This window comes from Rhincodon typus, chromosome 18 (assembly GCF_021869965.1).
Source record: "Rhincodon typus isolate 14 chromosome 18, sRhiTyp1.1, whole genome shotgun sequence".
NCBI classification, from domain to species: Eukaryota; Metazoa; Chordata; class Chondrichthyes; order Orectolobiformes; family Rhincodontidae; genus Rhincodon; species Rhincodon typus.
Genome location: NC_063349.1, coordinates 46846370 through 46874351, shown reverse-complemented (window position 1 = coordinate 46874351; position 27982 = coordinate 46846370). Strand labels below are relative to the sequence as shown.

Genomic DNA, 27982 nt, shown 5'->3' with positions numbered 1-27982 from the left:
AGAACAGAACAGAAAAAGGAAGAACAGAACAGAAAAAGGAAGAAAAGAACAGAACAGAAAAAGGAAGAACAGAACAGAAAAAGGAAGAACAGAACAGAAAAAGGAAGAACAGAACAGAAAAAGGAAGAACAGAACAGAAAAAGGAAGAACAGAAAATTAGCCAAATTTAACACTACTTCAGTTCATCCACAGCCTGAGCCATCCTTTCCACAACCTTCTGCATGTGGAACAAGCAATTTGAATGTTAATAATCTCTTCCATCCTATTTTCTCCCACTAAGAGTGACGTTATCATTAAGGAGATGGGGTTCTACTAGCAAAGTTCTTAAAATTATAGTCTATAAAAACTGTAAAGAAAAGTGAAAATGATACAGCAAAAAAAGTTACCCAATGACTCATCCATCAGCATTCTAATGACTTTTGCTCTTTTCCCATACCACTGAAAAGTTTACTATTTGATTCAAGAAACCAGAAAAATTGCAGCAGGAATGGAAAAGTAGCGCTCATTAAAAACAGATAGGAAATACAGAATGTTAAAGAATATGGCCATTTCTTGTAAATCTATGCAATAGACTTCAACCTTCCACTCTTACTGCAAGTGCACAAAATTAGCCATCAAGTCCAAGGCCAAAATTTCACTGCATTTGCGTTCAGCATCTGATCTTTCAGTGTTACTATTCAACTTGTGCATCTCGGTCTTCTACATTTTCATGCATCGCTATGACTTTGAAACTTTCTATTCAATATTGCACTATTTGCACTAGGTGGCAGTCTTTTCCATAAATTTACAGCTAGATTTGTAGTTTCAAAAAAGCCTTCTAGCTTTGTATCCAATTCTGTAGTTTACTTGTATAGAAGCTCTCACTACGACAAAACACAATGTCCAGTAACTAGGGGAAACAAGCTAAGAAAAACTGTACTGTCCTGCTCTAGTGGTAAGAGCTGCTTGGAGTTTTTCACTAACTAGATATGCTTTAGAGACAAAGCTGTACAGCACAGAAACAGACCTGTCGGTCCAACTCATCCATACTGACCAGATACCCTAAATTCATCTAATTCCTTTTGCAGCATTTGGCCCATTTCCCTCTAAACCATTCCTATTCATATAGCCATCCAGGTGCCTTTTTAAAAAAAAAACTGTTGTAATTGTACCAGCCTCCACTGCTTCCTCCAGCAGCTCATTCCACACATGCACCACCCTGTGAAAACGTTGTCCCCAGGTCACTTTATAATCTTTCCCCTCACCCCTTAAAAACCTATGCTTTCTAGTTTTGGACTCCCTCCACCCTGGGGAAAGTGCCTTGGCTATTTACCCTATCCATATCCCTCAAGATTTTATAAACCTAAGGTCACCCCTCAGCTCCAGGGAAAATAGCCCCATCCTACTCAGCCTCTCCCTTTGCTCAAACCTTTCAATTGTGGCAACATCCTTAAATCTTTTCTGAACCCTTTCAAGTTTCACAACATTCCTATAGCAGGGAGACCAGAACTGAACACAGTATTCCAAAAGTGGCCAGTGTCCTGTACAGCCACATGACCTCCCAACTCCTATCCTCAGTGCATTAAATCAAAGGGAAGCATACCAGACCCCACCTTCACTACCCTATCTACCTGGAACTCCACATTCAAGGAACTATTGAACCTGCACTCCAAGGTCTCTTTATTCAGCAACACTTCCCAGAACCTTACCATTAAAAAGGTATACAAGTCCTGCAATGATTTGTTTGCGCTAGTTTCCATCATGCAGAATTCCTTTACACTGCTGCAAAATGACCTCCAGCAATGTATCTATGAGAATATTTTGGAGTCCCTGTCCATAACAGTCTCCAAAACAGGACACAGCTCAAAGCGCCGTATGGTCTACATGCCAGCTTCAACAGCACCTTTGGCAATTATACACTATGTTCCAAAATGTTCTCCCTTCTATCTCTCTGCTCCTTAAAAGGCACTTCATCTGGACACCTGTGTGGCAATAATGTTTGTACAAGTATGCTGTAGCAAAGCATTGTTAAACATTTTCCAAACAGAGTCCAACATAAATACAAGTAGTTATTGGAAAAATTTCATTGGTACAGTACAATTTACAGAGCACATTGGTAGAACTGTTGTCATTAGCACCAGGGTATTCCAGTTAGAATTCAAAGCTTAAAGTGCCTGCTGAATCAGAACCAGTGAATGGTCGACTGTTGGAAATTAGATGTGCAAGAAAAAAAAACCAAAAAATTACCATCACTGTTTTACCTTTGACTAAAGTGTGCTTATCAGTAGGCGAAGATCTTGCAAGGACACGGAGCCTGGGCCAGATCTTGTCTATACGTTCTTGCTCAATCTGAAAATATTAAATATTTGCCCTTTCACCACATTCAATGTCAAGGGAAAAATCCGTATATGCATCCAGTTTAAAAACGCTCACTTACCTCGCCTTTTGCATTGCGAATACGTTTGTTGAACTGTTTACCCTCCAAACACAGAAAGTCATCACCAGCCTGTAAAATACCGCATTTTGTAGCAATGGCTCGGGCTGTGTTAATGTTGTCACCAGTGACCATACGGACTGTGATACCAGCACGCTGGCATTTCTTAATGGCATCAGGAACCTACAGAAAGGAAACAAATTTCAGCATGTTAGATTATGCATTTTCATTGTAGAATGGCTTCACTATTGTTCATTCGTTATTCAAGTGAGATGAGATTGTTTCTTGAACATAAAATGTCCAACTTATCAGTTCAGCTCAAGAGGTGGTTTCATTCCAGAGAGGAGACAAATCGCCCCATCACTTTAATGCTGGCATCCGACAAAGCAGCAGCAGTAACAGGAGGCCAGCCCATTAAGCCTATGCTGATTTGCCAAACAGTAACGCAACTAACATACTTCCCTGTGCTCTAACAAGTCTATCCCCTCAATTACTTAACAGATTGTTTGTTTAATACACTAGGAGATTAGAATACTGTTACCACAGCATGATGGATACAAATTCAAAATCAGGCATCACATTCCAAATCTTGGTCAGTAAAAGAGCTTTTCACGTGGCCTCAGGCTTGTTAATCAGTTTTAAACCTGCCAATTATTCAACTAACCATTTTAAATATCTATCAAATCTCTCCTTGGCCTTTCCTGCTCTAAAAAAAAAAGGAGAAGAGTTTCATCTTATGAACTTTCTATTAAACCAACATCCAACTGATTGGCTTAAAAAATCTCATGGCATTATCTGGTGGGAAGTTGACTTTGCTAACCTCTTTCCCACAAAACCCCACCGAAACAAGATTGAGCTGAACAGTTATCGATTGTGGTATTGCTGTAGGTCCACTTCAAATTAACAGGTTAAACAGCATTTGACATCTCTAGAAAGTGAAACACAATATAAATGCAAGCTCTTCCCAGTCTATTAAAGCACTCATCCTCACAGATACAATAGGCAGATAGAAAGCTTCACCCTCTCTCCCACTGAAACAAAACATCCAAGTGCAGTTCCCTTAATTCAGGGCCCAGTGTTATTGCCAGTTTTGAAATTGCACCATTATAAACCATTTTTTGAGAATGTGTAACTACCCACAGAAGACAAGATACAGGAGTAGAATTAAGCCATTCGGCCCTTTGAGTCCACTCATCTATTCGACCATAACTGATATTTCTCAACCACATTCTCTTGCTTTCTCCCTGTAATTGCCTTAAGAACACATGATAAAAGTAATCCTAGGAATACTGAGCACCAGATCAATGAAAACATTTACTATGATCACTAGCAATATTATGCTCGAGTTCTTCACCCTATATCCAGATTTAATGACATCTTCCTCATGCAAACATTTCAGAAAAAAGTTTTGCAAAGAGAACTTTGTATTTACTGACTAGAAAATTTTAAAAATTGCATTTCTTTGAAGATGCTGCAAGTCATTGCATGTTACAGCACTTGTTGCTTGCTATGGCCAATTAATTACACTATTGACAGGAGCCATCTATGTTCTTAGCTCACCTTGCGCATTTCCCATACTGCTTAATACTTTAAAATGTAGCAAATTAGCTGTAGTAATATTTATGGACTCTACTTCAGCAAAGATAGGAGAAAATCCCATACTTCAGTCAACTCTTGCCTCTCTAGTATTCCCTGTAGTTTTAATAGATGTTGTATCATTAACATGGATGATTGCCATTCAATTGCAATTTAAAATTCTTCAGTTAAAGAGGAGTCCAAGTTTGAATGCCACAAGGTAACTGTTTGGGACTAGATTTTAGACTAGGTACAGCATGTAAAAGATGATTCAGCACAATGTTTGAGCTACCTCTTCAAATGCTAGTTAGTTCTACTTGCTCAACACTTTCCCTATATCTCAAATGTTTGCTCTTTGAAATGTTTGTCTATTTGAACACCTACAAATGCTAGGCAACTTTAGAAATACACTCTCCAAATACCAACATTCTGGACCCACTGTTGACCACTGGACCAGCCATTAGCAGTGGTTACCAAAGGTCACAGCCTGGTATGGCAACTGCTCTGCTCAAGACCGTAAGAAACTAAGTTCCGAATGCAGCCCAGTCCATTGCACAAACCAGTCTTTCATCTATTGACTGTCTATACTTCATGCTGGCTCAGGAAAGTGGTCAACATAATTGAACTGGTGGGAGGTGTCTTTAACACTTCCATCAGACAGAAGATACCAAAGTTTGTAAACAAAGGGGAAGAAGCTGTTCTCGAATCTGATATGACTTTTGATCAGACCTCATCAAAACTGATCTTTCTCTGCACCTTCTCTGTAGCTGTAACACTTATATTCTATTACTTTGTACTTATGAATAGTGTTATTTGCCTGGATAGCAACAAAACGATACTTCGCCATCTCAGTACGTGATAATAAAATCAAATGAAAACAAGCTTGGAATTCTGCGAGGAGCACTCCTCCAAAGCCTCTTCACCTAAAATATATACATGGAAATACAGATGGAACAAAACTTGGGTCAGAACAGTTAGCTTGTTCAGCACCTCAATTACAAATTTGAGGAAGCTACCACTATTTTTGTGTTCTTAATTTAGAAGTTTCAGTTCATTCATTAACCTCAATTCAGAGGAAACAGTTCCAACTTCAGTTCTATCTTGGATAACATTCCTGAGAATCTACATTTTCATTGGTCTTCTGTTACAATGAAAGCAGGAGCACCAAAAACCACATTGAGACATCTGTCAGTATCCATTTGGTAATGAGTCAGACAGTTGAGAGTTCAAGTCGCATACCAGTACACCTGCACAGTATTGAGGCAATGCTGCATTGTTGGAGCTGTTGTCTTTTGGATGGGATGTTTAACTGGTCTACTCAGATGAAAAACATCTGATTGTATTATTCTGAAAATAATTCCTTGGTGACTTAGCTCAATCAATCAATAAACATGACATCACATTGATGTTTGTGTGGACTTTCCTGAGTGCAAATTAGCTGTTTGTTTTGTATAATACACCAGTTATTTACTTAATTACTCAATTGGCTGCAACTGCTTTGGGATATCAATCTAATGGAAGACACTACAAATGCAAAATTCTTACTTTCACACTCACTGCAGAGTATAACATTTTTGTATTTTGTCCCTTCGTGCAAATTTAAAAATTTCCCCTTTTATAGCTGCCTAATTCCTTTAAGTATTTGCACATTAAAAGTACCACTTTCCCTGTTCTTTTAAAATCTTAACACCCTGTACTACCATTTCAAAAATTCAATACCATGCTTTCTAGTTTGAGAAAATTCCCTTCACTTGACAGTTTGGAGAATACAACCAAAAGTTCAGTCTCAGGGCCCCAAAAAACCCCCACACCATTTTTTTTTTTTTTTTTTTTTAAAAAAATGTCATCATTCACCATGACAATTACAGTGCCAGACTTCTTACTAAAATGGAAAGAAACTGCTGGGAATACTCAGGGGTCTGGTAACACCTGGAGAGAAACCATGTCAAAAGAAATGGAGGCTCAGAGCATCAATACTTTCTCCATAGATGCTATACTAGAGTATTATTTTTCTGTTTCTCATTTCTAGCATCAATATTGTTTTTGTTGTGGCTGCATTGATAGAGTAATCCAGAAAACAATTCAAACCTGATACTAATTTGTGCATTTGAATTGTTAGGCAAAAATCCAGCAGTTAAGAAAGTTAAGCTATCAGAACATTGCAAAAAAGGTTCATTATGCCTTTAATTAAAGAAAAAAGGCCAAAAGGATTCCAAGCTTGTGCCAGTCATCCTTTAAAAGTCCGTTACACCACACCAGTTCAAAGTGGTGTTAGTTCTTAGGACAATGATCGATTGTTAATAAAATGGTGATAGTCACAATCAGATTGTGAAAAACAGTTAATTTGGAATTAATTTGACAAAAATTTGGATTGCAAATGATCGTTGCAGTAAAAAGGTGACAGCTCTGCAGCCTTGACTAGTCAAGTGTGCATCTCACTTAGTGCTGTACACTCCAGCCTTTTTCCAGTAAGGCTGCACATTCTTCTTTTCAAATAATGATCCAAGTCCTTTTCAATTGCCTCAATTAAACCTGCCTTCACCACTTGGGTAATGCTTTCCAGACCCTAACCACTTCAAGTCAAATATTTTTCCTCAAATTTTGATTGTAAAGCACCCTCTTGGGAACAGTGGGAACAGTCTTTGTTATGTCTAGATCCCTCACAATTCAAGTTCAATTTCATGGAAAGACTGAGGCGGTTCAAGAGTCCTAACTTCATAAGGAGATTCCTACTCAGTGGAGCCATTCTCAAACTTCTCTTCGCCACTGTTGGATGCCTTCACATCCTGAAGAATGGCTGCCAAAAGCAAACAGTACTCTAGCAAAAGGTGAACATTAGGCAAATTCATAACAACCTTATTCTTGTACTGCATCCTTATTAAAGCACAGACTACTGCCTGATTTAACAGCTCTCAACCAGTCTGCCACTCGTGCACATCTAAACTCAGGTCTCTCTACTCCTGCCTCCCCAAAATTGCATCTTATTTCCTATTGTTTCTTCTTGTTCTTGTCATAATGTGTCACCTCACTTCTCTGCACTGACATTCACCTGCTACCTGTCTGCCCACAACTTGGATATGACCTTTAAGTTTTACATCATTCTCAATTTACAATAGTTTCACGTTTATAAGTCTGAGGGTCACAACTGCAAGTTTAAAGATTTATGAAACAGGCAAAGAGTTCCAACACTGACCTTGGGAATTCTGCTACAAACATGCTACCAGCCCATCAAAACATGAATTTCCTACTAGTATTCCGTTTCCCATCACACTACCAATTGTGTTCACATACCAGTGTTCCTTTTATTCCACAAAAGGTTACTTTTGCTCAAGTCTGTTGTACCAACCACAAAAGCAGTCCCATGGTCAAAATTAGCTCAGAACAGAACTCAAATTAAACATATTGGCTTAAGAAATCCATGCTGACTCATTTATTAATCAGCATTTGTCCACGAGTATTTTGTCCGAATTGGTTTCCAGAAGAAGATTCACTAAAGTTAGGCTGATTGACCTATATTTCCTTGGCTTATCTTTACATACTTAAAAAAATAGAAGGCAATTGTTTGTAATGCTCCAGTCAGCGTCATACAGCACAGAAACAGGCCCTTCAGTCCATGCTAACTATAATCCCAAACTAAGCTAGTCCCACCTGCCTGACCCTGGCCCATATTCCTCAAAAATTCCTGTTCTTTTACTAGTTTAAGTGTCTTTTAGACACTGTAACCATAGTTGCATCCACCACTTCCTCTGGAAGTTCATTCCACGCGAACCACAAAAATTGCCTGATGTCTTAAATCTTTCTTCACTCACCTTAAAAATATGATCTCGATCTTGAAATCCCCCACCCTAGGGAAAAGACACCTGCCATTCACCTTGACTGTACAAGTCGATTTTATTAACCTCTGTAAAAGATCACCTCAACCTCATGTTCCAATGAGGAAAGTCCCAGCCTATCCAGCCTCACGTACCGAAATATAGTGAAAAGCTCTGTTTAACGAGCAGTACAGGCAGATCACAAGCAAAGGACATACAGATCCATAAGATTTAGAGGCATACAGGTTACATTGAGGACAGAATCCATTCAAGTCTGATTATGGCTGGGGAAAAAACTGTTCCTGAACCTGTTTGAGAGTGTGTTCAGGCATCTATCTTCTGCCTGGCGGAAGAGGTTGTAGGAGATCACTACCAGACACAATGGGTCTTTGATGTTGGCTGCCTTTCCGCAGCAGTGAGCCATGTAAATGGAGTCCATGGATGGGAGGTTGGCTTCCATGATGGTCTGAGTTGTGCATACAAGCTTCTGTAGTTTCTTCCAGGCCTAGGCAGAGTAGTTGCCATACCAGGCCATGATGCAACTTGACAGTATGCTTTCAATGGTGCATCTATAGAAGTTGGCAAGGGAGCTTATGGACATGCCAAATTTACTAGCCGCCCTAGGAAGAGGTGGTGGTCTTGTGCTTTGTTGACTGTCACATCCATATGGGAAGTCCAGGACAGGTTGTTGGTTATCATTGCTGATGAGCTTGATGCTCTCCACTCCCTCAACCGTTGTTGTTTTTTGGGGGTGGGGCAGCACATGATCTCCTTTCTGAAGGAAATGATCAGGTCTTTAGTATTGCCAGAGAGAGATTGTTTTCATTGCACCACATCCCCAAGCCCTCTATCTCCCTTCTGTATTTTGCCTTGTCATGGTTAGGTATCCATCCCACTACAGTGGTGTGGTCAGCAAACTTGCAGATGGCATTCGTTCGGAATTTGGCAACAGTCGTAGGTGTACAGGGAGTACAGTAGGAAGCTGAGGATGTAAATCAGGGATCGTGGGGGGGGGGGGGGTGGGGAGAAAGCTCTAGTGTTCAGTGTTATTGTGGAAGAGGTACAGTTACCTATCCTCACTGATTGCAGCCCAAGGGTCAGAAAGCTGAGGATCCAATTGCAGAGGGCAGAGCTGAGACCAAAGGTCATGCAGTTTTGAGATCAGTCTGGAGGGGATAATGGTATTGAAGGTGGAGCTGCAGTCAACAAGCAGCAGTCTGCAATTAAAAAAAGAAAAAAAAGTGTCTTTGTTGTCCAGATGTTCCAGGGATGAGGAGTGCAGGGCTAGGGATATGGCATCAATCTGTGGATCTGTTATGTCAATAGGCAAACTGTAGTGGGAATCAAGGCAGATGATTGGGAGACTGGAGTTGATGTGGATTATGAAAATCAATTTATAACTCAGACCCTCTAATCCCAGCAACATTGTGGTAAAATCTCTTCTGAACTCTCCAGTTGAACTTTATTGGTCTTCAAGAACAAAAACACACCATGGTCAAAATGTACAAATTAATAAGTTTAGGAGAGACTTACAGAAGTAAGTACACAGTTGGAATATCTATTGTAGTGAAGCAATTCATCTCAATGCTGGGCTAGACTCCAGAATAGCCTAAAACAAATCCACAAACGTTAATACCCAATAATGAAAATTTACCTTATACTTCTGGTCATGCCACAACAGATATACATGAACTAAAATACATAGAGACCGATTCCAGGCATAAAGGGTATTTGTTTCACTGGTGATTTAGCATGACTAAACAAGCTGAAAATTACACAACATTTGCAGGTAGAACTAACAACAGGTGCAGGGAATTTCCCCATCTAAAAATGGAAACAGTATTTGAGCTAGAGACTTACCCCTGGGTTCAGCAGCTGTCACTAGGAAGTTCACTAGCCTGGTGACATTATTGGGCAAATGGCTCTGTGGCTTTAGGTTTGTGTGGAATGGCATTACTATACAGAAAGCAAGTTTTAAACTATGTTGTTATGTTTTAAATTATGGAATGCTCAGAATTTGGCTGACAAGCATCCTGGATGGCTGGGTTGGGGGAAGCTCAAGTGGTTTAACTGGAGTAGGCGGTTCAGCTGGCTCTGCCATTTAATATGATCACGATTCATTGAATACTTCAACGCCCTTTACCCACAGCAAGTGAAATGCCATTTTATAGTGATAATCAGAAATCTAGCAAATGCTACTTTTTAAAAAAAAGTCTGACTGAACTTCCACAGCCGAGAGATAGAGGATGGTGAATTCTCAGTTTAAGAGAAAATCTTGTCTGGATCCTAAATAGCATCCCTCATTTTTAAATTCTAGACTCCCTAACCGGAAGAAACATCTTACCTGCACCTATGCTAAATATTTTTGTGTTTCAATAGATCACCTCATTCTTCAAACCCTTAGAACAGGCCCACTTTGCTGAATCTCTTCATAGGACATCTCATCCCATGAGCAAGACTAGTGGACCTTTGTTGCACTCCCTCTATGATACCTTTCCTCAAACAGGATACCAAAACTAGACTTCCCCAGGATGGCCCCAAGTTTCTGTACAACTGGAGGAAGCTGCAAGATACTTAAATCTTTAAGCAATGACCTCAGCAGTTGCACTGGCAGTGGACAAACTTGGTCCACATCCCAGAGACAATCCCAGGATTGTCAAGTTTTGTCTAGTTGGAATTAAATATGCAGTTTAAAGTACAGGATAAAGAGAGTTGGGAGTTTGTGAATAGCTAATGATCATTTCCACCTGGATAGACAGTCCACGTGATTTATACTACTATAAATTGGGTCCCTGAGGGAAGTATCCAAACCAGATCACTGTAGGATTAACTTTGAAGTTTCCCCAAATATATTGAGCCTCACAGGCACAAAACCAGTTTGCAACAAGATCGAGGCAATGAATCATCATGGTTCACCAGAATGTGGATGAGATCTCACGTGAGTTGACAAGGTTTTAAGTGAACCTGGAAGATTCTCTCATCCATTCTTAGCATGAAAGCTAACTCAGTAATTAAATGTCGTCCATCTAGAAAAGATAAGGAAGCAAGACAGTCTTTGGGGGCTAAGAATCATTTTGGGCTGTTCCAGGAGTTTACGAGTATGTCTGCTTAAGGAACAGAGTTGAAGAATGAAGTTTTCACTTGGTGTTAACTGGGTTCATGTCTTCTGAAGTACAGGTTTCTCCCTCAAGGTGTTTTTCAATCCATGGTTGAAAAAGTCTTTAAGTTTGAAATGTGATCTTATTTTCTTCAGGAAACTTTGAAATTTCTTTTTAAACTGGTCACTTGTCTCTAGGAATTGAAGGAGTTATTACTTTGCAAAATGTTTATATCGTTTGACTTTAAGGAATAAATATCAAAGTGCCTGAAAGTAGTTGCTTTAATATTAATTAATACCTTTCTCCCTGGTCTAAAAAACAAACACTACTGAAATTTGAAAACAGGAACAGTTTAAAAGAAAGTCTGAAGAAAATGCTGGTCCAAACAATTTCAACTGATTCAGGATGTAGACTGTCTGGATTCTGAAGCAGTAAAAAAATGTGCTTATCTTTCACAAAAGAAAATTCAACTGGATTAACAAATTAGTTGTTTAGACATTACAGTTCCAGCACTTAAAAAGCAATGTACAGTCATGTTTATACCCAGAATTCCAAAAGAATGGGCTAGCCAGAAAGCACAAGAACAGCTGGTGGTGAAATAACCTAATTGGGAGAGACAGAATTACAGGATTAGACTAGTAGGCTCGTGGTAAGAAAAACGCTGGTGGTATCTTGACTGGATGTCCCTATTTATGCTGCTCTGGTTTGGCACAATGCGTACAGCAAGGGAAACAAATAAGTAGTAACACAGGAAAGTTATGTTCTTATGCCAAAAATATGCAGAAAAATGTCACACCATGCTAATCCCTGACCAAGTTGAAAAAATGAATCTCAAAAATTTAGTCTAGAAATAAGACCTCGAAAAAGTGACTTTAAAATTTAACATGTGGTGATCAACTTCAGGTCAGCCAAATCTAAAGTGTTTGTACTGACTGCCTGGTTTTACTTGCTCAACTCATCTAAGAAAGTTTGTAAACAAAATCAGTAGACTACATCCAGTCATTTTCATAACTCTATATTTCAACAAATCTATTAAAAGGTAAGGAACTGGTTTGATAACAGCACTGCTATAAAAAGGGAGAGGCCAGATACTCAAATTTCCTCATTTGTTGTGGGCTACCTAAACATTCAGATTAATATTTTTGCTTGAGTGTGAAATAGAGGTAACCCTTAGCATGACTGTTTAGCTGAAAATGGACATTTTGAAGTTAGTCAAAAAATTCTGTAAGACAATTCAAGTGGAAAACCAATATTTATGCCACACAAGGAGAGTGCCAATTGGTAGGTGTTGCCATGGAGAAGAATGCAACCATTAATACTGATTTAAAGATACAACAAAGCTGTAAATTTTAAATCAGTCAGATTAACTCTGATTGAACAAGGCATTGCCCTGAAAAATTAATAGCTGTCACCTACTTTGTGGAGTTGAAATAGGTACTGTGGGGTAACACGCTCTGACAAAGAACAGGGCTTTGTGTACTAACAGGTGCAACTTACATGAGGCACACAGATCCAGACTGAGGAATCTTAAATTTAAAAAAAGAAAAAAAAAAATTTGGTAGGAATTGGAACATGGAGACATTTTTGGAATTTTACTGCTTAGGAAAGGTCAGTGTAATGCCTTGCATATTCAGATTATCCAGCAATTGCAGAATCACATTTAGTGTTAGACTCTGTTGAGATATGAAGACATGCACTGTTTGGTTACAGTCAGTACCTTGCTTATTGCAAGGGACATGCTGCTTGAGATGATCAAGAATTTTTGGGCATATAGCCTACATACTTGGCATAAACAGCACTGAATTTCATGTACTACATTTCTACTTATCACAAGTACTTTGTTTGCTTCGACAGTAAAATCCAGTTCATGGCAAGCACCACTCAATGCAACTGTGTAGTAACTAGACAAAATAGCTAGCTTCACTTGTTGCTCAAACATTAAGAGAGGTACATGAAGGTAACTTTTCACTTTGTAAAAGATACTGACCTGAAGTGTTTCTGGTCATCTCTCCAAAGATGCTGTTTGACTTTGATTATTTCCATTGTTCTCTCCCTTTCCTCACACTTCAAAAATCAACTGACTTGTTGATACAGATCAACTTTATGTATTTTCTGCTCTAGTCACTGGGCATGCAGGACTAAATTCCAAGTTCTCCCAATGTCACTTCTTGTTTGCTATTCAATAGATGGTAATTATTTGTTGCTATATGCAACACTGGATTCAAGAATTTCCTTCCATAATTGTCTATTTATAGATTTTATCTATTACATTGGCTTCAAATGAAATCAACTTTTACCCCTCCCCAATACACCTGGTTTATTTGCAGGTTTGTTCAATTCACAAACAAAGTCTTGAAATCGATTTTTCAGGTGCAGTGGATCTGAAGTTTCATCTGCTCCATTTAGTAGGCATTGTTCCCAGAATTCTCAAATGCTCTTGATGTTTAGCAAACTTTCTTCTGTCAGAAGAACTCAACCGACAAGGACAATTCCCATCAGTTTTGCTCAAAAACAACTTCCTTAGCCAGTAACCCAAAATACTTTCTGAAAATCCAGGGACAATGCTTGGTTATAATCAAACATTTTTCTACCCTTAAATACAAACCAGATTGAGATTTGTCTCATAAGTCAAAGTTTACATCTGAACAGTGTTCTATGTCTACTCCTTTCTCAAGGCATAACGCTTGCAGATTTGGAGACAGAAAGGACTGCAGATGCTGGAAGCCAGAGTCAATAGACATGAAGCTGGAAAAGCACAGGTCAGACAGCATTCGAGGATCAAGAAAGTCAATGGTTTGGGCAGAAACCCTTGTCACCCAAAACGTTGACTTTCCCGATCCTTGGATGCTGTCCGACTTGCTGTGCTTTTCCAGCTTCATATCTATTGACTGTTACTTGCAGAGTTACTGAATATAAAGCACAACTAAAACACCAAGATGTTGAACAAAGCAAAATTGAGTTTTAATTCCTAAGAATCCAAAATTAAGACCATTTCAACTGCTATATTTATTGTGGTTATCCAGAAAAGTCAAGTGCCCACAATGGTCAGATGTGCAAAATTCTATGCTTATTTGCTCTAGAAGACTGACCCAAATTCCCAAATGAGATCAAACACTAATTAAGTAACAATGAATGTCATACTAGTGTTACCCAAGATAATCCTATCTGAAAAGCAAGAAAATGCAACATGGCTAATAGTTAGTTTTTCTCCATTAGTTGATAGAATCTTTGCTTGGCCTGTCCTGGGATCCTAGTGTTGTCCCAATCAAACTTATCCATGTGGATGGAGATTAGCAGAGACAAGCACAGGAATTCCTAGAGGCCTGGTTCTCCACTAAGGCCATTAAACACAGAGCTAGACCCTATATATACACACTCCACTGCGAAGGAAAACCAGAATGAGGTAACCCAGCTCAACAGGCAGAGTTTAAACAACAGGCAGGAAAACACAATAGTGCTTCAGAGGCTGCACGGATGTTGCCCAGCAGGGTAATGAAGTGTCTGGAACAATAAAGCCAGCTCGGCAAGCCAACCAGCCACAACCAGAGCTACAAATCTACTCAAAAATCTTAGTTACTTTGAGTATCTCTAGCCAGTGTTACCTAGATGACCCCCAGAAAGTTTCAGAAATCAAGTGTAATTTCTGGAAAATTTTCAGGAACTCAAACTCCATTGTACTCCTCTATTTAAAACAGGATTTTCTTTTTTGAAAGTGTCAAGACTGAAATACGAGTTTTAGTTTGACAAGGTAAATAATCTGTTTAAATAATCTTTTAAAAACAAACAAAAAAATTGGTAGACAGCTGAAAAATTACATATGCAAGTTGGCTGTATAAGTGGTCATGCTTCCAAAATTGAGTGGTCAAGTCCTTTTGAGACAAGATATGAAAATCATAAAATTTTAAAAACAAAGTTCAAGATAAAGACAAGCATACACACGTCAGTGTACTTGTAGTCAGCTTATAAATGTGTTGAGTTCAGTTCAGCCACTGAACGCAACATAAACATCCTAAGGTTAAAAAAGGAGATAGGTTTTTTCCTCAGTATATTTATGCTACTTTTGTCATATTATTGAACCCATTTACTATTTACTTACCTCTGGTCTCACAGGATCTTCAATACCAACTACAGCAATACAGGTGAGATCAGAAAGTACATCATTTTCATTATCCCAATCCACATCAGAGTCAACTTCAAATTCTCTGAAGGCCAAGCAGATGGTACGCAGTCCCTCAGAAGCCATTGGTTCTATTACTTTCTTTATCAAATCATCACGATCTCTAATCTTCAAATCTTTGGTCTCACCCTTTGCATTTAAGATTTTGGAACACCTGGTGAAAGGAGTTATATTTTAAAAGCTTTTAAAATCTTAGAACTAGAACCAACTGGAGAAGAACAGGATCCAGTTAATTTGTGTATTAAAACTGAGTCATTAAAAACTTCTATACTGAAAATCTTACAACACAGCATACAAATGGCATCTTTGATATTAGGACTCAAACAGATCTGTCCTCAAAATTAGTGGATACACAAAAAATGTACCAGAATACCTACAAATAATTTTTTGGTCTGTAGAATTGATTGGGAATAAAATCTTCACTTCCAGTAATTTTTTAAAATCTCCATCTTCCTATGGGCATTGCCTATTTCCCACGTGGTTAAAATTCATCTCCTTCCCTTCCAGCCCCTTCAAAGTCTCTACTCATCAGTCGTGGCTAAAATATTTCTTCCTGAGTGCAATGTCTAATTGCAGCAAGATGGCATATAGTAGTCTGGATCAGCGTGGAAAAGAACATGAGCTGATGAGGCAGTTAGAGCTGCAGGCAGTCACAAAGTAAGGTAGGGGAACAATTAGTAGAGACTGTGGCATGCAAGAAAAAACAAGAATTTGGGAGCTTTAGGGATCTAGTTCTGTGGATATCTGGCATCAAGACGATCAGATGTGAATAAAATGTACACGGTCCGAGTATGGTATTGGCTGGATATCAAAATTTCTGCAAGATTTAATCCAAAGGAGACAGTGTTTTGGTGGCAGCAGTCACACTGGGAGCCATGGTGACCGCTACAACTGCTCATCCCTGTTCATCATGAACCCAGGAACATGCTAGTATATTGCAAGGAGCTCCAATACTTAGGGGATGCAAATTAGGAATGGCTAATGTTTTGATGACTTTCTTAAATTTGCTATATCTTGGCATCTTCAAAGTGTTTTCTTTGAAGCTCCAGAGAGCAAACCAAAAATTTAACATATTTTGCAGAGCAAGTGCTTTACTCCAGAACTATTGCCATTTCAGTTCATAGAACATTTGCAAGGTAACATCTAGTGAATCTATTTCGGTGGTAATTAATCAGTAAATGAATTTGAAATTTTCAGGGTGGGGAAATTAAAGACTTCATAAGAATTCTGAGGCAGTTAAGAGCAGAAAATGGTAAATAAGTGAGGTGAACATAGTCAAAGTAATACATAAAATAGAATTGTTTCATTGCGCAAATTTAGAAATGACTGCCCACGGATATGTTACATGCAAGTTAAAAATCTGAATTACTTGTAAAGTTATTAGTTCTCAGATCATGTGCGCATATCTTGTTATGCATGGTACCAAATATGGAAATGATGAGTAGTAGCTCTCACCACAAATATCATGCTCAGTTTAAGTTTCATATTCAATGTGTACAGTACTGAAAAAAGGTCCAAGTAACCCTGTTTAAATAAAAACCTTAGCTTCCTTTTGAGGCTTTCATTTATTCTCAAACAAAACAAGTTCAAGTTAGCTTTCCAGGCTTAAACGTTAGCGGCAACCTTCCTTCCCAAGTCTAGTGGAAGCCCTGACAAAGGCCAAATTACCAGTTGGAAGGTCAGTTTAATGTTCCCTTTGGATCATTGATCAGATCCCTATTAAGTCCCCTACAAAAAGCCACTACATGATAATCACATAAATTAAACTTACTTTTTAAGAACAATCTCAGAGGCACCCTTACTGAACATTTGAAAACTACCATCAGGGTTCTTCAGAACCGTGCTCATGGATTTTCGTGCAGAGTTGAAGGTATAAACCTTGAATAGTTTCTCTTCTGGAATTTCATTCCGTATTGCCTGGTAGTCTCTCTTCAAAGCCATGACAAATCCCAGCAAGGCACATTCCGTCTTATTGCCAACATGACGTGGCAAGCCACCTTCTTTCTCAGGAGGCTATAAAATTAGATCAGTAAAATTTAATATACTAAATCTTGCAGAATTTGATCCAAATCAGATTGAACTTAAAAGATCATCTTTTATCAAAGTATACAGCTATTACATACTGCAACAGAAACAAATCCTATTAAAAACAGGATTAAAGGCCATCAGCAAAGTGTTTTTTGAATTACCGGCAAGCTATTCAAGAACAGTCTCCGATTAGGGCATTTGAATTCAGTTGAATTACTTCCTTGTAATGTACTCAAATAATACCCTCTTTGGTTCCAACTGTGATACAGTTTAAAACCCAAAATACAGAAACCTCAGTTCTAACAATATACTGCATGCCCCTTATGCAAGAATCTTGAATCATTATCACTGAATATTTAAAAGACTCCCAACATACCAGTATCTTTGTAGTGTATGCAGAGTTTACAGCTACCCCAGCAACAAGTTTGTCCATAATATTCTCAGGAAAAGACTCTGGATCCGGAATCATCTTGTAGTGCCGGTCTGCTACATATGCTTGAACAACAGTCATTCTGTTCATTGTGAGGGTACCAGTTTTGTCCGAACAGATAGCTGTTGCATTCCCCATTGTTTCGCAGGCATCCAAATGTCTGACCAAGTTATTATCTTTCATCATTTTCTGTATTTGGAAGGATGTGATCATTAGCATCCAGTTCAAGAATGTGTATCCAGAGTGCTAGCTTTTGACAGAACAATTTTAAAAGGGAAACCATTTACATTAGTTGTGACTGTACTGGGATTCACATTTTTTTGCCATTCACCAGTGGTTAAAGAAAACTGAAACTCATTAATAACATGCAGTCAATTCTAAGACCACGCAAAACAGATGGTTCTGAAGCACAAGATGCAGTTAGGTTTGAACTGCAGGAAGGGTAGCCATTTTGGAATGCACAAAACCCACGCGTCAGTGATGATTGTATTGTTTGTGGAACCCCAGAAGCAGCTAGGGAAAGCACACTACAGAAGTAGAAACTTCAATTTTTCAAAATCAGGCTGTGCCCACAGAAAGGTGGAGAGAAAGATTAGATCACAACGCAATGACTCCCTACAAGAAGCAGATGCATTTTGAAAAGTTTAGAATAGAAGTTGAGTTTAGCTGTCTCATACTGTTGGTCATCTAGTCAGTTATTCCTGATATAAAGTCACAAGACTTACATTAATGTTACTCAAAAAGTAGCTGCTGCATATGGAATAGACACATTAAATCAAAGCTTTAAACTCAGGTAAAGTGAGGAAGAGCTTACATTAAGCAAAACAAACAGGCTAATAGCCACAATTTCAGTTATATTTATGTAATGGCTTACCTTCACAGAATAAGCCAAAGATATTGTGACTGCAAGCGGGAGACCCTCTGGTACTGCCACAACCAAGACAGTAACACCAACGATGAAAAATTTAACAAAATACTGAATGTAAATTGGAGTACACTCAGTTAACCAAGGACGTTGCTGGACCCAGAACGTATCAATCACAAAATACAGAACAAGAATGATAACTGTAACAGCAGACATCACCAATCCTATGGAAGAAAAGCAGATCAACAGTATTATAACAAGTCAGAGACACAATGGAATGTGAAATGCTGCCATACACTGCTTCATTCAAGAAGCTATAAAAGCCACTGTCTAAGAGCGGTCACAGGTACAGGACAGAATAGCTCAACCCTATTTGTTTGACTTATGAATGAGCATATCAACAAGCTATAATTTAAAGTATTCCAAAGTTACTAGTTAAATATTTTGATAAAGAGGCATAGTTTGAACAAGTTTAAAAGCAACAAGTTTTCAAATGTCTCAAGCAGTAATGCTGAATAGATCCTCAGTTGGATTCGTGCACTTCAAAATTCTCTAGTTTTAGGAAAGTAAGTAAAACATTCACGGCTCTAAGCAAGCTGATCAATCCATGTTAGTTATGAAGTAGGAATTGTGTAGGGTTGTATGCCAACACTGCTAGGTGTTTGGGGTGGGCCAGGATGGTGCTGACTGTGTCGTCAGTCTCTTAAGTATCAAGTAAATCTAGAGAATTATGAAGCTTACCATAGTCTTGGCAGCCTTTCAAATGGTTACATGCTGGTTAATGTGCGCAGAGTTAGTACCCAAGCCTACATAAAACTATTTTGTTGTTCAGAGGTGATTTTTATTACACTTTTTTACAACCTCAGTTTGGTTAAATGGAATTCAATTCAGATTAATTTGTTTATACTGATCTACAATCAACTGAATTTGAAATTACTTTCACAAAATTCAGTTATGTTCCCAGTGGACTAAAACTAACTTTTCTAATGCGTTTGTGTAGGGATATAGCTTACAGATATCAAATCAATATCATGCAGCAAGAAATGAAGCATCACATCCATATAATTCTACAAAGAAAAATAATTTCAGGATTACGAGGCCAAGTTATTGAATGTCTTTTAAGACGGATAGGTTCTTGATTAGTGAGTCTTAGATTACAGGGAGATGACATGGGGTTGACAAACATCAGCCGTGATCAAATGGCCTAATTCTGCTCCTACATCTTATGGTCTCGTGAAAGTGAAAAACATTCATACCTGCTTTACCAATTTGAACTGCCAATTTTGTGAGCTTCCCTTGGAGCACAGACTTCTCTTTCTTAGGCACGTTTGTTTTCTTTTTCTCAGAAGCATCCTCAGCCGCCTCATCACTTTTCAATGGCTGCATTTCCATAGCCGCTCCATCTTGAGCTTTAGCTGGGGATTAAAGAGCGTAAAATTGTCATTGATCTTTTTAAAAGGAGTCAGATCCCCTAGTTGAAGGAGGTCTGGAGTTCTAGTGGCTAGCCATGAAAAGTTATTTTGTTGATTAAGGAGGATACAATGATCTTAGACAAAAGGCAGAGGTGGTTTGCCAAGAATAAAGGAATACAGTCAAACGTTTGACATTAGAATTTTTCTCTTTCGATTGGAAAGGCTGGTGGTGGCCCAAGATGACAGATTTTGATGGTAGGGTTTAGAAAAATTATTCCCTTGGGCAAGTGAGTCAATTGTTGGCTAGATTTAAAATAATTAGTATAAGATATAGGTGAGGGAAACTCAACTTTTTAACCCCTACCAAGTCTCAAAGATAAATGTTTAGATTTAAAAGACATCAAGGGGGTGTGGGGTAGAAAGCAGGAATATGGCATTGAGATAAAGGTTCAGCTACGAACCTATCGAATCGTGGAACAGACTCAAGTGGCCTACTGCGGCTCTTAATTTCTGTTGTCAACTATGGAATACACTACCCAAACAGATGGCTAAAGCTGACTCAATTTTTTTAATACTCAAGTATTATGGAACAGAGTCCAGGGGAAGACCACTACCCGTTTCAAGTACTAGCATAAACATTGGGCTGAATGACCCCCATTAGATGAATTAAGTTACTATAACTCATGCTGCAGTTATATGACTAAATAACAAACTTAAATCCACAACTAAAATTTCAAGATTACCGTGACATGCTACATACTTATTGGTTGTATGCTCACAATGAAACATTTCTCCTGTAAAAATGGAACTTAAAAACACTCAGATACTGAATTATTTAGCCACTGTAGGTATTTTAAAGCGCAGTTTTAGATTTAAAAAAAAATTAAGAATTGAGGGCCTCAAGAATGTTAACAAACAAAGTTGTTACAAGGAATCAAGGCTGCTTAACAGTCTTACTAGGCATGATTACATGTAATTAACAATTTGAGATTAACCCAACCATAAAATTCATGGTCTCAATCTTACAGCTCAGAGGCTGTCATTCAGCCAAATGCATCCAAATGGTTTCTTTGAAAGAGCTATTTGATTACATGCACACATTGGAATCTACACAGTCTACTCAGTTGTAAATTCACCACTTTAATTGAATCTGGCAACCAATGCTAGTTACAGTTCTCTTAAGTGACAACTAAACTCTATTCAGAGGTTTCAGTGGTGTAGCTACTGAGGATCTGCAGCCACCTCAATCTGAGGCTAATGTCACAGTCATGATTTGGACCAAAGGATGGCCCATCAGGGAACATACTAGGCAAACTTGTCTTGGAGTAATCAAAAATAATGTTTGCTAAAGTAAATCTGCCACGTTAGGTAAAGTTTTTGAATCGTGTTCAAATGTTATAATTAAAATTGGAGGAATTAAAAGGACATTTTCCTAACACAGCAAAGCTTAGTTGTCCCTTTTCTTCACTTGGATCATTTACTCATCTTAAAAGCTAAAAAGCTAACTTCTAAAGTTAGTTAATAACTCTTTTCTAGGTACATTTTCTTAAAAAAAAGAAAAGGCCAAACAAACCGTACTATTGATCCTGCCAAGGCTGCATAAAACATTCGTTTACCTTTGTTGCGATTTTCTACAGCTCCATCTTGCTTTTTGTCTAAAAAAACCAAAGCAATTTATTAACTCAGTTTATACATTTCCAAACCATGAGCTATTTAATGATATAAGTGAGAATTGATAATCTGAATAAACTGAGCATTTGCCATCGACTCAAGTTACCAGGTTTCAAGTAGAGTTATGCTCTCATTTCAAAAGGATTCACATGTACAATTTGAGGCTGGAAAACAGGGAAAGTCTGTAGGCCACAACAGCAGTGGGAGCAGAATAAATCAGGAGATGAGGGCATGCAACAAAGGCAGTGCAATTAGTCATTATGATTAAAGTTAGTTTTAAGGGTGCTGCTACACAAACTATTAGTACTTAAAGTATTCAGACAACAGGTTTGAGGCACAGTGGTAATGCCCCTACCTCGGAGACAGAAGGCATCTCAACACCCCTGAACAAGTTGACTAAAATATCTACAATGGTTTGAACTGCCTTTTGCTATATTTAATTAAAATCATGCCAATGTGAAGTTAAACCCAAATTGAGAGTAATGAAGAATGAGCGTGAGCTTGAGTAGTGAGCTCATGATTTGTTCAGTGTTTTTATTGGTGTGCTCAAGATTTGAGATTTTGCACTTGTGATGCTCCACCTAAAAATGCCATTGGTCACAAAAACAAAGTCTGAAAAATAAAAAGGTCCACCCATTTAAATTAGAGAAAAGAACTCTTCAGGGCTGAGTAACTTTAGAAGTTAGTTCCTTGAAAGACAGTGAAAGGAGTGTCTTGGAAGATCAAGGGTGATAGATTCCAGATGAGCAATGGGTAAAAAGGTTATGGGAGTAGTGGAACATGGAGTAGTCAGATCAGCCATGATTTTATTGAATCTATTGCAGAGTAGGCTCAAGGGGGATCAGTGGCCTACTTCTGATCTTAATTCATGTTTGTTTTATTGGCGAACGAAAAGATACCCAGTCAGCAACTATCAGCAGCATGCAACTTACAAAAGGAGAAAAACACCTGATAGACTAGCTCTAGATCCACTCAAAAGCATCACAAAAATGTCTCCTGATGCAAAGGTTTAGGATAGCCAGTAGAAAGCAGTAGGTCCTACTGCAAAATAATATTTTTTTTTAAAAATTCATTTTGTCTGTGGATTGAATTGTGAAAAGGACTGGTTTTGCAAAGAACTAGGGAGGAATTTAGTAAGCTTACTAAAACTTGTGACATTCTCTGTTGAGGGTCCAGACTAGAAACATCAGCTTTCCTGCTGTGTTCATCCAGCTCTACACTTTGTTATCTCACATTTACTGTTGTTTTGCAAATGTGGAGAGATGGTGTAAAGAGACAACATTGCACCAGGGTTCAAAGTGAGATTCAGATGCCAACATGCTGTTGATTGATTTGTGGAATTGCAGCCAGTCGTGGACCCAAAAAAGGTTATCAGCCAGACAACAGCTGATTGTTCAGTTACTCAGAACCACCTTTTGGGTGAAAAATGATAGTGAGAAGCCCTCAGACCTCAGGGGTGGTGGTTTCTCTCTACAGAAAAATATCTGAAGTTAAGTGAAGCTGGCTGTTTCCTTTCTGCAATTGTTGTAAGTTGCTGCTTTTAACCAGACATCAGCCTGTTTGTGCCACTTCAACAGAACATCTGAAATTTCACTATTAGTCCTGCCATCCAAAACAGCAGCTTGAGAATTCTGAATTTAATGTTTCACTGGCCTACATTTATAGCCATGCACATGGGTATTGTGTAGCCCAAAAATCAATTCCTCAGATTTCTAGAGTTTGTTGCTGATATTCTTCAAAGTAACTCAGCAAATTAAAAGTGCCCTGCAAATCGGAGTACAATATCCAAATTTTTGACTTGGCTGCAGCCTCCTGTCAGCAAGACTAGCAACCACTGACAGAAAATACCAAGCACGTTAAGTACTTTCCATTAAGTACTATGAGGAGTGACCATCTAGATAGACTTTTAATGCGAAAGTACATGATGCCTAGTTATGTGCTTGGTAAAGCAATGAATTTGCACAAATTCAGCAACTGATTCAATACTTCCTTTTGAAAAAGGATTCAATAATCAGCCCAGAAAGAAAACAATTGTCACCATTAATGCTTGTCATATGAACAAGTTCCCAGTGGGTACAGATTTGGACCATTAAAAAAAGAAAGCATTGACCTTGAACATTTAACAGACCCCGCTGGAGATGGTGGAAACATGAGATAATCCTTTGAACATGGAGACTGGTGGCAGAAGTGTGGATAAGGGGAATAGTATTATTGTTCTGGGAAAAAGGGTTGACAGCCAAAGAGCAGGAGTTGGGTCAGACAGGCAAGGACCCTGTCAACTGCTTTTGTGGTGTTCTTTTGGGGCAGGAGAGGGAGAGAGAGAGAAAGAAAATTAAATTAAGGCATACCATTTTTCTTATGGCAAGCAATCTACCATATATTTTCCGGTCTTTGAGCTGATTTGGCTACATCCCAAGGGCAAGTCTAATGTTGCATCATCCTCTAGCTTTCCCATCACCTCCAATGTCAGCACGCCACAAGGACCATTCCCTCAGACACCCTGGTTCACTCCTCTTAGTCTCAACACTTTCTCACTCCCCCACTATGGCATCTCTCCATGCAATTGCAGAAGGTACAACACTTGCTCATTCATCATCTCTCTCTTCAATGTCCAAGGCCCCAAAATGCCTTCTAGGTGAAAAGCGGTTTTACTTGTACTTCTTCCAGTAGTCTGTTTCTGCTGCTCACAATGCAATCTTCTTCACATTGGCAAGGCCAAATGTAGTCTAGGTGACTGATTTGCAGAACCCCACCACTATCTGTAGGAATGACTTCAACTTTGCAGATGCTTGCCATTTCAAAGAAGCCACTTTGCTCCCTTGCTAACATTTCCATTCTGGCCTGCTACTATTCAAAGCTCGGCACAATCTGGGGAAACAGCAGCATTTCACAGACTCAAGGACTCAGTGCCACAACTTCAGAGCATGAGATATCCTCTATTTTCATTACATTCCTCCATCCCCTCTGACTTTGTTCTCAAAGTGGGCCATTTTCTCTTTTTCACACTTTTCACCCAGTTTACACTATTCTTCTTCACCATTAGCACAACCAACCATTTTGTCTTTTGATCTGGACACCCTTAAGTTGCTCCTCTCCACCATTGACAACATTAAAAAGCAAACTTTTTCCTGCCCCTTTCACCTGTGAAGACAAACTATGTTCACAACACTGATGGTGCCAGACCTGGTGAACTTCTCCACTTGTTCCGAAGCAGCATGAGATCTAAGGGGACTTGATGGGACTGATGTTGAGTGGCAATGACAGGAGTCCAAAACGTCGTATCTACAAGATGCACTGCAGAAATTCACCAAGGCTCCTGAGACAGCATCTTCAAAACCCACAACCACTTTCGTCTAGAAGGAGGACAAGGGCAGCAGGTACATGGGACCACTACTACCTGCAAGTTCTCCAAGCCACTCATCATCTGGACTTGAAAATATCATTCCTTCAGTCGCTGGGTCAAAATTCTGGAATTCCCCAAGGGCATTGTTGATCAACCCAAAGTATGTTGAATGAAACAGTTCAACGAGGCAACTCACCACCACTGTCAAGGTGAACTAGGAATAAATGCTGGCTAGCCAGTGACACTCTTGTGCCAAGTGAATACCAAAAACGGTATTCATGTAGGACAGATGAGAAATCTTTCTGGAAGTCATTAGAATGTGGAATTCTGTCAGAAGGTGGTGGAGGAGTCAGTTGATAGATTAGGGAGCCCAAGGTTTTTTTTTGGCGGGGGGCGGGGGGGGGGGGGGGAAGGGAAGGGGACTGAAAGGGAAGGAGGAAAACCAAAATCAGCCATGAGTTTACTGATTTGTGGAACAGATTGAAAAACCCAAAACCAAAAATGTTCCAATATGCTTGCAAGAAGTTATGTGGACTAACATACAGAAAAGATATCCTATCCCTCAGCACCATGTGGTCCTGCTGGAAACATTTTGCCTCGGTAGGTTGTGGAGTTCAAACATTATAAAACTCAATCTTAATTTAGGCCATCACTTTTGTGCAGTACTTTAGTGCTGCATCGGGAGAATCATCTTTCATATGAGGATGGTGCTACTTATGCACAAGTTGATCAAAAAAGGTCTTGTGGTATTTTTCCAATAGACAGCAGTATAGTCAACACAAGCAATAGCTTAACTGGTCAGTAAAATGCCAGTTGAAAAATGCTGCCCATACAGAATAGTTATATCACTTGCAATATTTTGGTATTAATAGTATATGAATGCATATTACACAGACATTTGCAGTTAAAAATGGTTCCAACAAGGTGCTTTGTCTAGACAAATCTAAAGGATACATTCCTTATTGTCCAGCATACTGTTAATAATCTAATGGCAGTTAAAGGGGTAGATCAGGAAAGGAGATGGAACAAGTGGTATTTTTCCAAATTCAATCACAAATGATTCTGCAATGTGTTAAAGGAAGGAAGTCTCAGCTGGATTTGCAATTAAGACTTGCATTTGTATAGTACCTTTCATGACTCCAGGATGTGGATCTCAGTGGTCTAAGGACTTTTGAAATCTGGTAACTTAGTTCTTTAAAAACCTTGCAGTCAATTTACAATTGCAAGTGCCCATAAACATGAGACAGCGACCAGTTCTAAATTGGTTGAATGAAGTACATTAGTTGGTAACGTCAGGCAAACACAAATTGGCAAAAACTGCATACAAAATTTAAGTCCAACAAATATACTCCTGGGATCTTTTCCCCCAGCAATCAAGTATCCTAAATAAGACCATGTGCTTTCACAAATGTTCCAGGGTCCCTTAGTAGCTTGGTTATAAATCAGTGCAGACCTCAACACTGCGAAGGCTATTCAACGTACCCTTGACCATCACAGCAAATTGCCATTAAGCTTTTTTCCCCCAAAAAAGGTCACTGGCAAACAGAACACTTGGCCAGTTTATTTAGACCAGCTGACCAAGAATAGTGCAATTACATGACTTTACTCCTGATATCTGGAGGACAGCCAAAATGTAGAATTACTTTTGAATCTGGTTAAATGTTGGATACTCCAAGATTAAAAGCAGAACTCCAGCACTTAAACAAATGGAAGGCAAGTTGTAATAAGGAAGCATTTTTCCACAATCCATAACCTCAGCTTAATATCCAGCTCAAGATTATACTGTAAAGAATGAGACTGAATTCTTGTACTTGTATCATAGTTATGTTTCAAAAGCTCCTAAGTTAACTATTTCTACACCGTGTCAAACTGTTGCCTCAAATTGAGGTTAAAGAACAATGCAATCATACTTACTTTTTTTCTCCTCCTCTTCTCCAGATCCAAGCAAGGTGAAAATGATTCCAGTTTGAGAGTTTACACCAACAGCTGTGACTATCATTCTTCCAGAACCTTCCATAACATGGGTACCTGAAAAGTAAATTCAAGTTAGAGCTGGCCATTACTGCAAAGTGTTTATAATTGTTGTTTCATTATTGCATACTGTTAATTTAGGGGTCCATGCCCATTAAACCCAAGGCTGGAGAAACCAATGGTTTCTAAACAATGCAGGATGTAGTTGCTGAGACTGAATAATTCCAAATCAGTTTCACAACTGAGTAAATTTACTGTGTTAAAAAGGTAAAGTTTATATACTAGCAATCTAAGCTATATTTAAAGAACAGAATTATCAATGAACTTTTAGTTCAAGTGTAGATACATTTTACACAGCAGCTAGAATGTTGGACTATGTTACTATAGGTTTCCTACACCTATAGAGATTTGCAGATGGAAGAGACATTAGAATGCACTGGTCAGAGCCAACTTCAAACAGAATACAGAACATTAACACAAGTAAAGGTAAACAGGATGAGTTACAAGGTGAAACATTTAATTTCTAGAAGATTAAGGCATGACCTCTAAAGCAAAAGCAAAATAAACAAAGACACTTAATTCAAATTGATAGTTCAGTGGGAAGATACATTTTATGAAGAGGACAAGAACAAACAAGTTTTTTGATCACAATGGGGTGATGAATGTTTGGAATTATCACTAGTTCTTGGAGAATGTTTCATTGCAACTATATGCAACTGAATGCTAGGCAGGGAAGGGAAAGAAGCTCAGTTACAGAATCACACAACATGGAAACAGACCCTTCAATCCAACAAGTCCATGCTGAACATAATCTCACCTGCCCGCTCCTGGCCCATATCCCTTCAAACCTTTTGTCATCATGTACCTATCCAAATGTCTTTTAAACACTAATTGTGCTCACATCCACCACTTCCTCAGGAAGTTCCTTTCACATGAACCACTGTATAAAAAACTGCCCCTCCTGTCCTATTAAAATCTCTCTCTCAACCTAAAAGTGCTCCCGCTGGTCTTGAAATCCCCCACCCTAGGGGGACAGACACCTATCATTAACTGTATCGATACCCGTGAGTTTATGAATTTCTTTAAAAGGTGACCTCTCAAACTCCTATGCAGGGATCAGGACTAACAGCACGCTCAGTTAAAAAGAAGTCACATGTCTGTATTGTGAAAAAGGGGAAATCAGACTG

The 27982-nt window shown here is 38.7% G+C and overlaps 1 protein-coding gene across 1 annotated transcript in view; it reads right to left on the bottom strand.

Annotated features, from left to right (window-relative positions):
• Nucleotides 1-27982, bottom strand: part of LOC109937241 (plasma membrane calcium-transporting ATPase 1) — a 58347-nt gene that overhangs the window by 15159 nt on the left and 15206 nt on the right. Inside the window, exons 5-13 of the mRNA XM_048607941.1 lie at nt 26739-26852; nt 21427-21465; nt 19655-19813; nt 18408-18622; nt 17480-17722; nt 16847-17088; nt 14995-15229; nt 2417-2596; nt 2241-2328 (exon numbers count right to left, since the gene is read on the bottom strand). Of these exons, the coding sequence (XP_048463898.1) occupies nt 2241-2328; nt 2417-2596; nt 14995-15229; nt 16847-17088; nt 17480-17722; nt 18408-18622; nt 19655-19813; nt 21427-21465; nt 26739-26852 (1515 nt within the window). The remainder of the gene's footprint in view (nt 1-2240; nt 2329-2416; nt 2597-14994; nt 15230-16846; nt 17089-17479; nt 17723-18407; nt 18623-19654; nt 19814-21426; nt 21466-26738; nt 26853-27982) is intronic.